The 13,543-nt window shown below is 34.5% G+C and overlaps 2 protein-coding genes across 2 annotated transcripts in view; both read right to left on the bottom strand.

Moving 5' to 3' along the window:
* The window catches only part of LOC113460769 (uncharacterized), a 1,042,778-nt gene that overhangs the window by 212,791 nt on the left and 816,444 nt on the right, over positions 1-13,543 (bottom strand). The window lies entirely within an intron of this gene.
* The window catches only part of LOC141727927 (unconventional myosin-VI-like), a 32,203-nt gene that overhangs the window by 3,654 nt on the left and 15,006 nt on the right, over positions 1-13,543 (bottom strand). The window contains 3 exon segments of the mRNA XM_074534215.1: positions 1,019-1,237; positions 5,521-5,652; positions 6,889-6,992. Coding sequence (XP_074390316.1) covers positions 1,019-1,237; positions 5,521-5,652; positions 6,889-6,992 — 455 coding nt within the window.

The following is a 13,543-nucleotide window of genomic DNA, read 5'->3' as shown; positions in this document are numbered from 1 at the left end:
TTTACTTATGGTTAAAGCAACTAAGAATTCCAGACTTTGGATCAAGTAGCTAATCTGTCAGCCTACCACACAAAACCAACAGTGGGACCAACGTAGGCAATCCAATGAAATTATATATGTAGCTCACAAACTAAATCGTAATCTTATTTTTAACAGGTACTCAACGACAGCACTGCTACTTTTAGCTATGGGCTTTGGCACTGAACAGCAACAGCTGGTATAAGGAATTCTACTTAAAATAATTTGCAGAAAACAAACTTTTGTTGCCAGTAAAGCATAATCCTGTAGTGAAACAAATTGGCTATGGCCTTTCCTCAGTCTCTAAGTTAAATACAAAATCTCAAAACACAGAAGCGTAAGCAGCATTTCTCCAGTGTTTTCTCCCCTGTTCCTTACCCTCCAGAAAAGGAGGATACATTTCACTACCAGATAAATCTCTACCTATCCATTGCAACATTTATTCTAAATTTTTAAGATTAAAAAGCTATTTTCCCATACTAAGTAGCATAAATAGGGTAAAAGCATCAGCTTGCTATTAGCCTTGCTATTAGACAGACAATGTAACATATGCACAAATTGTTTTGATACAAACTGCTTGTAATTCTTTACAGCTAACTTAAAAACAGTATAATAATGAGTAGACCTTTCCCAGATAAATTGTGATGTTTTATCTTCACACTGTCTCCAGTTCAATGAATAGTCTGAGGGTTTGTAATAATACAACTCTTTCCATTTGATTTCCCACTGTCTATGGCTTCCCAAATTGAAGTACGTGTAGAAGTAAAACATAGGACCAGTTACATGTCCCAGTGATATTCTGAAACATTTGGCCACCATCAGCAGCAGTCCCAAATCCTCAAATTCTGCCCAGATAAGAAAGAACAGAGAAAGGGAGGGAGGGAAGGAAGGCAGGGAGGAAGGAAGGCAGGGAGGAAGGAAGGTGGGGAACTTGGAACTTCATCCTCTTTTTCTGAAGTTTGTTGTCAACTCTGAACCTTCTCCAAGTTTCAACACCAACCTGCTACAAGCAGAATGGGTGCCTTGTCAGGGTGAAGCTCCATTTGCCGAGCAATCCAGGGCCCATCGAAGTGTGCGTACCACCAGCCCTTCTTCTTGTTCTGGGGGTCCTTGTACTGGTCCGCGGGGCGGATGAAGGGAATGCGGAAGTAGCGCTGCTGCCTGTTTATTTCAATCTCTTGTTGTCTGCCCGGGAGCTGGGCTGCGGGGTTCTGTTGTGCTATTATTCAAAACATCCCCCCAAAAATAAGTGAACAAAGCAATTAGAAAACAAGAAAGCCATATTACTTCCTTTATTAATCAGCACATTAAAAAACAAACAAACAAACAAAACAAACAAGAAAACAAACCCTCCCCCAAAACCCAAGAGATTATCTCTCAAGGTCATCTGAAGTCTCAGCAAACCTAGAAAGTATTTCCATCTCATATAATGTGCATTCTGTTAATTGCAACAGCTAAAACACTGGTCAGAAATGGCTCATGTTAACTCCTGTACATGTTGCCCAATGGCAAATTTAAACAAAACTAAGTAAATAAAATAACATATTCTGCTTTTAATCAATATTTAAGGTAAAACTTGCCATGTAAAATTTCTTACCAACCAGAAACATTTATCAGTAATTGCTTTAGTTCAGTCCATTTTTTTGTAAAAAAAGATCACAGCGCACAGAAGCATTTTCAGTTGCAAACATACAAAAGCATCACTTGATGTTTGACAGTCGACACAAAAGGATGTATAATACTGTTAGAAATTACTAATTTGTTAATAGAAATGTTGACAATAAATACTGCTTATTACAAAGCTGCCACCAAACAATTTTCTGCTTAGATTTCTATAAGTCAAAATCTGGCATTAGAAGTAACTTCTGGCTGCTTTCTTTTTTCAAGGAATTTTTAATTTCCAACCATTAAGATCAGCTGACTAAACTTCTAAAGGAGAAAGTTACATGAAATTTGTTCAAGTTTCATATATATTTTTGGTAAATATTTTCCACATGCATTTTTGGACTTTTTGAGTTCCCCATATTTCAGACTCTAGAGAGAAACTCACTTTCAAATAAAAGCAGATACTCTCTATGTTAATTCATCAAATGATCAACCTTCTTAATCTTACATATACACTATCATAATCGATTTTAAATAGTAAATGCTCTTAAAAGCAACATTCTTTCCTTTAATAACTGCCCCTGCAAAAGTTTGTTACTGATCTTGTTTTAGTGGTTTACACCACTGTTACAGATACCCTGCTTAAGAACCTTTACCATCTCTACAGAAGAAAATCAGGATTAACTTTTTATATGTTTCAGCATAAAAGGAGTAATTAAAAGTGAATTCAATTTTTTTCCTTGTGTATTGAGCAACAAAAAGAATTTCTGAGCTAACATTTATTAATATGAAAAATTACAATTACTTTTAATAACTTATTTTTACAGTCATGAACAGAACTAATACAGACTAGCAACTACACCTTGAAATTTCTTTTGCCTAGATTCAAGCAAAAATAGTTTTTCTAAACCTGAAGAGCAGAACTTTAACAAACCCCTATATGTCATACACATCAAATCTCCTTTTTCTAATGTGTGCATTAACAACAAACATAGGAAAAAAGCACCCAGATTTTAACACATGAATGCTACTTTTATACATCAACTCTGATAAAACACACACCTTACAGGAAGACAGAGTATATAAAAAACTAATTTAATTCTATCCATTGTCTGAACATTTATCCCAGCAGATCAGTACTTAAGTATTGTTGAATACTTTTTGCACTGCAATGGTAATTGCTAAGGCTCATTTCTACCCCTAGGCATATCTAAATCTAGAGAAGAGGGCAAATCTAGAGAATGGAAATGCTAAGCAGCCAATGGAGCCTCTATTGGTGCTATAGAACTGTGGCTGTCTATTCAGAAGAAACCATCACCTGAATGTTAGTCTGTGTGCTAGGAAAACAGTTGTTACATTATGTTGATTCCAGAGTTTTGCTACAACAAAAAGCCATGTGCAGACAATAAAAAAAAAAGGCTAGAACAAGAATGGTTTTGGGGTGTTGGTGGTTGTGGTAAAAAATCGGAGATTATATCTTTCAATAATTTATATAAGAAGGTTATTTCACTCTCCCTTCCCATGACTCCTCAAATGGGTAGGTTTTCATGAAGACAAGTACATTTTTGAATTACTAGAGTCATGTATAATTACCATCAGATTAATAACATTGTCAAATTATCATTTTTTTTTTTACAATTAACTTCTATATACATGTGTAGCAAAACACTGGATTAATCAATGTTAGTATGGAGCTCTCAAGTGTTCCTATTCTTCAAAGTTAGCTTAAACAACTGTCTCCTCACTTACTTGAGTTGCTCAAAAATGGTGCAAAATCTGTGAACAAATATTACATGTTGAACAAAAAAATGAAAGTGCTGATTCCTTATAAGTTATGGCTTCATTACAACATCAACATTTTTCACCAATGCTGATAACAAACAAATAGGAATTCTAGCTACAACACAAATGCAGATTCTAAGTGTTTCTACTCTTTTTCTACTTCTATTTTCATCAAGATTTAACCTCAAAATCACCTTAATAATTTGCAATTCCTGTTACAAAGCTTCAGTGGTAAATTGCTCTGACAAATCTGCTATTTAATTAATGTAGTACTTTATTTTTTTGACATTTCTGCTAGAAAAAAAAACTTCCAGAGCTCTGTCAATATCAGTAATAATACACAAACCAGTGCTTAGCTTCTATACTGAATGCATGAATTTAAATAAAGGATACTTATAAAATTACATTAAAGGATACTGTAAAACTACATTAAATCAATGAAAAGATGTAAAGAAAAAACTACATCACTTGAAGCCCACATCCACTGACACAGGAAAGACTTTTAGCTTAAACACCTAAGAAATCAGAATTTCTTCTTACTACCTTCTCAGATGACTACAGTACATATGTATGTGAAATGCCCATGTGGTATAATTATTTGCAATGCAAAGAATTATACTGGCATTGAGAGTCTCTAAAGGTCACTATCAATTTCTTCTGAACTGCAAGGTTCTCTTATTCTCTTATTATGCCATATTTCAATGAAGTTAAAAAAATACAATGAAAAACACTGAAAAAAATGCAGCAAATATCTCAAAAGTGATAACAATATGAATATTCTCAGCTTTTTGTGCAAAAATCCAAAGATCATCTGCTCTTTGATACTTCCCATCAGCAACACTGTGTATGAATATTTTACCCATTTAGCTCCAGAGAGAACGTTCAAAGCAATTTACCACTTGGCAGAAGTGCTTCAAATGCCTTTTCCTGCCATTTCAGTCACAAGCTTTCTTAAGCAGCTAAAACCACATTTCAGACACAAGGACCCATTATTTGATAATATCTTCTCCAGGGGTCCAGATTTTGCCTGCCACATATCCATACTAAAATTCCCTGAGAACCTCAAACTCAGGTAATGCTCAAGTAATTAATAACTCAAGTAAATGAATCAAGGGGAAGGAGGTGCCTTTGTACATGGACTGAGATTACCTAGGGCACCTGGATTCCCTGGGATGCTTATTCTCCATGTCCTAGAACAATGCCTTAATCTCAGGCTCATGTGACTTTGGGGAGAGCACTTTCTCCCTATCTTCCCTTTTCTTTGTCTCTCCCATGAACTGTGTGACAGGAACACAAATATCAAATATAATGGAACAAAAAGACAAAAGGAATGATCTGACTAAATTGTTCCATGCATTTACTGTGATCCTATAAATTTCTTAGATTCCTTTTATACAGATGATCACCGGACTTTTGAGGTGGAACATTGGGAAACGAGTAACAGTCCACTCTGTAAATACCACTCCAGAAACCAGGTACAGAATTTCCAGGTCTGGCAGTATGAAACTCCCACACTTCCTTGATGAATGCAAGAGAAACTTACTCTGATTAGTGTGTGGCTTTGTCAATAAACACCAGCCTGTGAAATCAGTAGAATGAGGGGTCTAAATAGAAAACACGGTCTACACAAAATTTGTCACCCCATGAGCCAGAATTACAGCATCAACACTCAGATTTTATAAAGGAGGATGTAACATGATGTATGTAAGCAGTGATGTAAACGACATAATTAGTAGCACCTTTTAAAAGTATCTACATCTATGTCTACATGTCTATGTCAATATTATGAAATATTAAAGTAGCACAGCAATGAACATTTAACAAAAATGCCAGCACCTGCACCAGTAGATCAAGAACTCTTTTTAACAGATGTCAGCTGGATGTGAGAAAAGGTTTTAAGAAGCATAAGAAGCTGAGTCTACCGAAAGTGTTTTAATTTCTGTGAAGAATTTGCCAGTTTCAATCTTTCCAAAATATTTACCTTAAATCAACATAAAACACTCCTAAAAAACTCCAAGTTTCTTCAACCTAGCAAACCCAGAATACATTCCAGAAATGTTCTCTTTAGAATATTATCACCAAAATTACTATAAACACAAAATTATCTCTCCTCACCATAGTCTGTGACTGACTTGGGAGCACGCTGTTCTGTTTCTGCATTGCGTTTCTTATTCTTGGATTTCCAAGCATGATACACCTTTAGCCTTCGGTGGAACTCTTCTCTGCAAGCTGCCAAGAGTTCAATATCTATCCTAAAAAAAAGGAGAGGGGAAGGCATGAGTGAGAAAAGTCAGAAAAATATTTATTAAATGTTTTTCTATATTGATAAGGTATATGATTGGAGATCAAGCTGTGACACTAATATGATAACATGGAATGTAAAAACCCCTCACTCTCTGCAGCACAGCGCCTGTGTTTTATGACCCAAAAAGTCCCTCAGAGTTTGATGAATCCTTTTCTGCTTTAGAGTAAAGGCAGTCCCCAAAGTAGCTGTTGTACTGGGACATTTGGAGCAGTAAAATGCTACAAATATTTCTGTTGACAGTATCACAATACAAGCCGCACAGAAACAAATTTTAAAAAAATTTAATTGCACTGCTGAACATTATTTCTGCAACTGAAAAAAACCCATGAATTTGACTGCTTATATTTGTATTCTTTTTTCATGTATGTATTTTAATTTTTCTGAAGTTCATTATGCTAAGAATTGAATGATGACAAGGCTTTTTCATTAGTTATCTCAGAGTATCCAAGCTGGCTTCATGAGGAAAGAACTCCACTTATTACTGCACCATCTACATAGCCGAAAACATTGCTCCAGTCTTGCATATGTAAAAACACTAAAAGAGAATGAGTTACTTTCCAATTTCTACATCCAGGAAGAAATTCTGAGTGATCTTAAATCACAAATTAACCAACTGCTTTCAATAAGAAGCAGGAAGAAACAGTAATACCTAAAAGACGAATAATTCTTATCTATTTCTATCTTCACAGCACTGAGGCCAAGGTGATTAATGCCCCACTGTAAGCTTCCAAAAAGAAGTTACACATTTTGAAAATTAAAGAATAATAATCTACGACAGAACATATTTTTGCTTTCTTTATGATTTGGTGACAGCAAGAATTGATAGCAAAAAAATTCTTAGAACATGCAAATTCTAGGTAAAGCATAATAATTACTATTCCCTCTGTGGAAGTACATCAAATGGAGTGAACTTAATTAAGAAGTTATAACATGTATTTTATGCCCAAGATGTTTATTATCATAAATATATAATCCCTTAAAGACATCACAAAGGAGATTCTGTTTCCTTAATATGGAAATAGCTTTGTGTATTGTTCTTTTGGGGGTAAGAGAATTTTTAAAATTAATTTGTTATTCACTCAAACTCATGTAAACTTTTAATCTTTGTTATAGGAAGAAAGTAACACTTTTTCGTATAACTACAACTTGAACTCTTTCTCAGAAAAAAAACCACTTACCACAGGAGGTGTTGATTGTATCACGAAGCTCTGCATATTTCCACTTACTGAGATCATGCTTCTTAGTACCAGCAGCAGCTTTTGTGGCTTGCACTGCAGGACCCCTGCAATTATTTTTAAAATGTATATGTATTTTTTCCAAGTATTAAACAGGATTTTTTTTAAGAAGAGGAAGAGATCCCATGATCAATAATGCGTCATACTTATTACCACACAGACAAAATACCATAGTATTTTCAAGTTGTTTGAATTATCAAGAGAAAATGAAAATATATTTTATGCTCAAAATCATATCATAATCTGATTTGCCTCCTAAAGATTAAAAGGAATTGTCATTGATATTTTTCAGGTATAGAAAGACACATATTCTGAGTATCTCATCCCACATTGATGTACATTTTACTTTGTGAGAACCAAGATGCAAAAAACAAAGACTGAACATTTTTAGTTCCATTCAAAAAACAGACAAGGAAAAATATTCCTGAAGTAGAACAAGGAGAAGGAAGAAAAGGCATTTCCTCTGCTATTTAAAATTGATCTTGTTCCTAACCTTAAGAAAATATTCTGTCTGACAAAAACCTAACTTGAGAGAAGAAACCAAATTAATTCTATATTGGCCATCTAATAACAGCAATATTTATTCTGAGTTGGGAGTGATGATATTGATCATCATGATCATCAAGAGTGATGATATTTATCATCAAAGTAAAAAAGACCACTCGGACTAAACGCTGACCAGTAAAAAAAGACTCATCAAAACTCAGTATTTTCCAAAGGCAAAAGGTCTTCACCATGTAGGTAATGTCAAAGTGAGTCAACAGCGAATGCAAGTGAGGAATTATTACTAAAATCTCAATCATCTTTAGGAAAATGTACAATGTTTCCATGTATGAAACGAACATTAGATATAAACATAAGCCTGAATTTCTTTTTTTCCCCAAGAAATGTGGTATGGATAAGTGGAAGAACTCTCCCTCAGGAACAGCAAACTTCCTGTGGATTATCAGCTTATAAAATAAGTTGAAAACACTGCAATGTTCAGTGATGATCAGCACATCTTTTAAACACTAAGGAATTCAAGAGCAGACACGAGATTTTACCAGTCTCTGCTCATGACTAAGAATAAAAATTGAATTCTTTCAGGATCTGAGGGAATTTCTTCAAAAGAAACTAGAAAGAATCTTTAACAAGGTAGCAAAGTTCTTGATGCAATAAGAAAAAACAGGCTTTTTAATTGTAAGGTCTGTTTGTGCAGTAATATCTTTGTGGGACAGGCACAGTATTAATAGGTATAATCTAATGAATATTATTTTAACATTTATTTTTCCATAAAGGTCTCATGTGGTACCGTGAAGTTTTATGTTTATTTTCCTTTTTTAATTAGAAGGTTATAAAAAACTATTATAACCTGAATTTTTTCTTTATGCAGATACAGCAGTTTTGAAAGCAGTGATAACAAATGCAATTTAAATTTCATTGAATAAACCTAACATTCCTCTTAATAACAACTGAACCATCTCTTCAGTATAATTAAAACTACAGAATCTTGCTGTTGGAGTAGCAGCTTAATGTCTACTCATACTACTAATCTGAGTCCACACAGCTTCCAGTTGGAGTTTGAGAAGTCAAACGTAAAAAATTGACTTAGAACTACTCATGACTGTAAAACAAATAACTGGACAAACTTCTTCAAAATATATACTTTAATATTTTGTTCTATTCTGTAGGACATCAAGGATTCCTGATAATTAATTTGCACTGCCTGGTGTCTAACCTTTTTGAACCTAATTTGACAAATCCTAAGGATTTTCCTGATTTAGCAACATTACCCACCACTCTAAGAGTTTGCTGCCTAATTTAGCACAGCAGAACTAGGTTGTAGTAATCTTTAAGAATGCTAATCCAATTGAATGGCTTAGTCTTTCTATTAGGGTACTACTGTGCACTCTGAAGACCACTTGCTTGTTTTCTACAGGACCTCAAGCACAACAGTCTGGCAGCAAGAGGAGCATCACCTTTGACATTCCATCTTCACTGCTCCATATGAGAGTTATGTATCATAAACAGTATTTTCAGACTAAAAATAGAAAAGACCAGTCTCATGTCAAAGGCTTCCAGTGTATGAAAAGTGAGACAATTTTTTTTAAACAAGCAGATACTGAGAAGCATTGCATTTTGAATCCGACCAGAACACAGAGCCTGATCTGGCCCCAAAATTTTTTCATCTTTTTGTACATTAAAAATTGGCCACTGTCATTGGAACTATGTCAATATATGCAATACAATATGGCCATTTAAATTCACATGCTACCTTAATTACACCTTATGTGGTTTATGCCTATTCTTAAAATACTGCAGGAGAAAAATTTAGTTACCAGCTGCATTCCAATCATCCATGATACCACTAGAAAATTCATTAAACATGTGAGACTGAGCATCTTCAAACTATACATACATAGCTTAGTAACTTGTTAAACAACAGATTCACTTTCAAAACCTCTAAACATTTTTTCTTCTTCTGTAAGGTTCACAAAATCAATGTAAAAAAAATTTCTACCATCAAGTTGCAGAAAACACTTTCTATTTACTTGCTGATATGGAAGACAATCACAAAAATTTCTTTGAACAGAGTATTAGTATTTGACCAACTAGCATATTCAGACCCAAACCTGTATTTATCTTTTCTTCTGCATTGTGCATAAAATCTCACATTATCATTCAAGAAATCCCAGAAGGAGATTTTGTTTGGATATCTTAAGAGGGTTTTTAATATGGTCTTACCATGGAAATTTTCAAAACTACTTTTATTTTAAGAGAACTCTAATGAGCATATTTCCTTATTAAATGCAGCAACAATTACATTGCAGTTAAATGGCTTCATTAGCTTTGTGCTGAATCTGTAGAAATATGCCTTTAAAAGATGTGGAGCCTTGTGATCTGTTTATCACAAAGGTGAGAGGAGAAGAAAGCTGGAGAAGCATTAATGAAATTATAGAAAATTACAGGGTACATGAACAATTCTTATTCTTTTTCAATATAATAAGTTAAAATAGCAAAGAAATAATTGCTGAAAAAATGGTAAATGCAATTTATCTGAAAGAAATAATTTAGTTACCTGCTCATAATTAAAAAAAAACCCAGATTCCATTACTTTTAATTCCATAATAATTCAACCCATTTAATGTGTGATTTGTTTTTAGAAAATGATTGATTCACTGGTGTTATACCTTCTCACCTACCTAGACAATATTTCTGACATTTCTGTGGCCATTTGTTCCCTACAAGAAAATTGGTATATGAGCATAAACCAAATATATATGGATATAAAACCAGCCTTTATAACCATGAAAGTGTCTTGACAATCAAACTGAAATTAAATTAAATGCACAGGAAACGACTACTTATTTTTAATTATTTCAATTCAGACACACACACAAAAATAGACAGACAGATAGATAGATAGATAGACAGATAGATAGATAGACAGACAGACACACATACACACACACAGAGTCCTGATTCTGTAAAGAACAATAAATTACACAGGGCAGTGAAAAATGGATGGTATGTTTAAAACTTTACAGCAATTATATAATGATTTTTGAATAGATGTTATTTGGTATATTTGGTTATTAAAGGGTTTATTAGATGTAAGCAAAGTAATGAATATGAGGCTTTAAAAATTGACTTAGAAATTACAGATGCATACTAACAAAGATTGCTATGGGGTATTAGTAAATAAGAAGACAATATCAATTTCTTTTGATTAATTAATGTGGCTTTTATCTATTAGAGCATTCAAATGGAAAAAAATGCCATACGTAGTCATTTGTGGCTTTGTTCCATTGGCTCTGCAAACAGAAGACATTTAATGTTAGACAAACTACTACCTAGTTAATATTTTAATAATCTGAAGCAAGAAAAGGTGGGTCATAGCATTTCCTGCTCTCTCACATCTTCTTTATTATCTTAAGAATTTTTATTATTATTATTTTTAGCTGATTATATAAACCTCTTTTCCCCCCAAAACTTTCTCATTCAGTTATGACTTAAATAATAATCTGGGAAAAAAGAAATGTACAAGTGAAAGCTTCCCCCAGCCTTTCTCCCCTGTCCAATCTTTCAAAAGCAGAGACTTTGAAGCATACTACTGATGTATTTCATGCTTGGATAAGCGTGTCACAAGAAACAGCAGCAATCCTCCTGTAGCTGCTCTGGGAACAGGATGGGTGCTTCTTCATGCAAGCTGTGAACAGACCCCAAGTGTAACTGCTGTGCTGGAAACACACAGGTGAGCACAGGTAGCACTATCTGTGCTAAATTAGGACATAGGATTGTTCCAATGCAAAACCCAGGAGAGATACACTCACAACACTCTTCTAAGACTAGCTTTCTTTTGATGTTACATGCCATACTGTACACTTCAATAAGCCACATAAATGAATAAAAACTACCCAGTTGAAAGCAGATACTTACTATCTAAATTAATTTTTACTTAACTGCTAGTCATTACCTTTAATTTACCCCTGGGTGCAGTAAATCACATATTACACATCCTTTCAAACTGTGGATGAGTAGTAAAATTGGATAAAGCTAGAAGAGGTCCAGCAGATCCAGCACAGAATAAGCACAAATGAAAATCCTGGATCTGCTGCCAGAACAAACAACTTTTCTTCTTTGATAGTAGCCAACAAATATATTTTTTAAGGAAACTGTTAATACTTATGCCCCTTGAAATATCTATGAAAGCTATGAAAGTGAATACAGCAAGGCACTGTGGAAAAAAGAAATAAACTACAGGCACTCAAGTTCAAATATGACAACACAAAAGTGTCGCGTATTTGTTAAAACTGAGCACATAAAATCACCCTTTTCTTCCTCTTTTCACTCAACAGTTACAACCATACAATGGAAAATACCTTTATTTTCTTCATGCCAATATGTAAGGATGAAACCAATTTTTACAGAAGTGTGATAACACTGTAAAAGCAATATACTGCATGAATTCAGTATGAAGTCACACATGCTTTATCTTATTACAGCAAAATTTAACAGGGAAGATATATATACTTATAGAAAAGTCAGTGATTTTAGTGTATCACATGCTAATATGTCAGTCTCAAATGTAGAAGACCGTAGACTATAACTTCTTTAGACTCCAGCAAAATTTTGATTGGTATAATATAAAAGAAGTCCTGAGACTTTATGTTTTAATATTAGATTACATTATTTATTCTAACCAATAGTTTGCATTTCACCAAATTTCTTTAGCTGCTACCTTTAAGGCAACTCCTGAAATTATATGAAAATCCTCTGATTTCAATAGAAGATACTGGGGCCTGGGTAAGGTTTTAGTCTGATTTTAAACAAACCAAAATAAAATCAAATATTAAATTAAAAGCATTCTGTTCAGGTTTTGAATGTGCAATGAACTATTTGAAGTAGACTTTGGAAACAAGGGAAAAAATTTGCCAGTGAGATAAAAAAGATCTCATGTAAGCAGGAAAATCTATCACTTCTTTTCTAGATTTAGGTATTATCTTGCTCAAGAAATTATTTCCATCTCTATACTAACATGTTCAGACCACTGAGTACTTTCCAAACACTTAGAAGGGTCTTCAGTCACCTACCAGCTGCACAGCAGAACTGGGCTAGCTACACAGCAGAGAAACTGGCAGTCAAAGAGTTATGATGACAATTAGCTCATCATCCATTCTGGGATTATACAAGAAAGACCAATGCCAAAATCACCTATGAGCAGTAGGAAACCCAGTGGAGGTTAGAGCTTCACTGACAGAGAAGTTACTGAATTCTCTGAGCTCTTGACTACTGCATCCCTTCTTTCATATTTAAGAGAACTCTGCCAGGTTGCAAGACTAGAGTGACTTTGTGTCTACCTTTAAAGTATTGCACCAAAATCCAGACAGGGAGAGTGGTGAGGCACTGGAACAGCCTTCCCAAGGGAGCTGTGGCTGCCCCATCCCAGCTTGGATGGGCCTCTGAGCTACCTAGTCTAATGGAAGGTGTCCCTGACCATGGCAGGGGGCAGGAAAGAGATGATTTTTAAGGTCCCCTTCCAACCCAAACCATTCTGATTCTGTGAATGGAGCATGTCAGTCTCAGTCAGAGACAATTTGACAGCTATTGCAGTACCGAGGGAAAAAACACAACCATTTCAGTGGAACTGCCCAGAAGTCAGTATTGAACATGACAAAAAATTACCCACCTATCTCAAGCAAGCATACAGTTATTAAAAAAAGTATACATTTAGATGAAATTTGGGTAGCAAAAGAAATACATCTAGGAGCTTGAAATTTCATGGCAACACAAGGGATTTTCTTGCACTCATTTCAACAACAACAACAGAGTAGAGTCATATTAATGAAGTCACCAAGTATGTGACCATGTTCACAGGTCCCTTCATGCAACTTGACCAGTAAGTACCATTTTTACTGGAACTTCTAAGTTGCTTCTAAGACATCACCTTTTACACATGAAGAGTTCTTGCTCTGCAGACAGGCAGTGTGGTTCTGTGTATCAAAGGTTAAGCTCATTTTATCGCACATCAAAAATTGACACAAAACAAGACTAACACTTAACATTTGAACTCATCTATGTTAGGTATTTTCATTCCACTTGAAAAAACTTACCAGTC

This window comes from Zonotrichia albicollis, unplaced genomic scaffold (genome assembly GCF_047830755.1).
Source record: "Zonotrichia albicollis isolate bZonAlb1 unplaced genomic scaffold, bZonAlb1.hap1 Scaffold_257, whole genome shotgun sequence".
NCBI classification, from domain to species: domain Eukaryota; kingdom Metazoa; phylum Chordata; class Aves; order Passeriformes; family Passerellidae; genus Zonotrichia; species Zonotrichia albicollis.
Note: the sequence above shows the minus strand (reverse complement) of the source record. Positions and strands in the feature narration are given on the sequence as shown.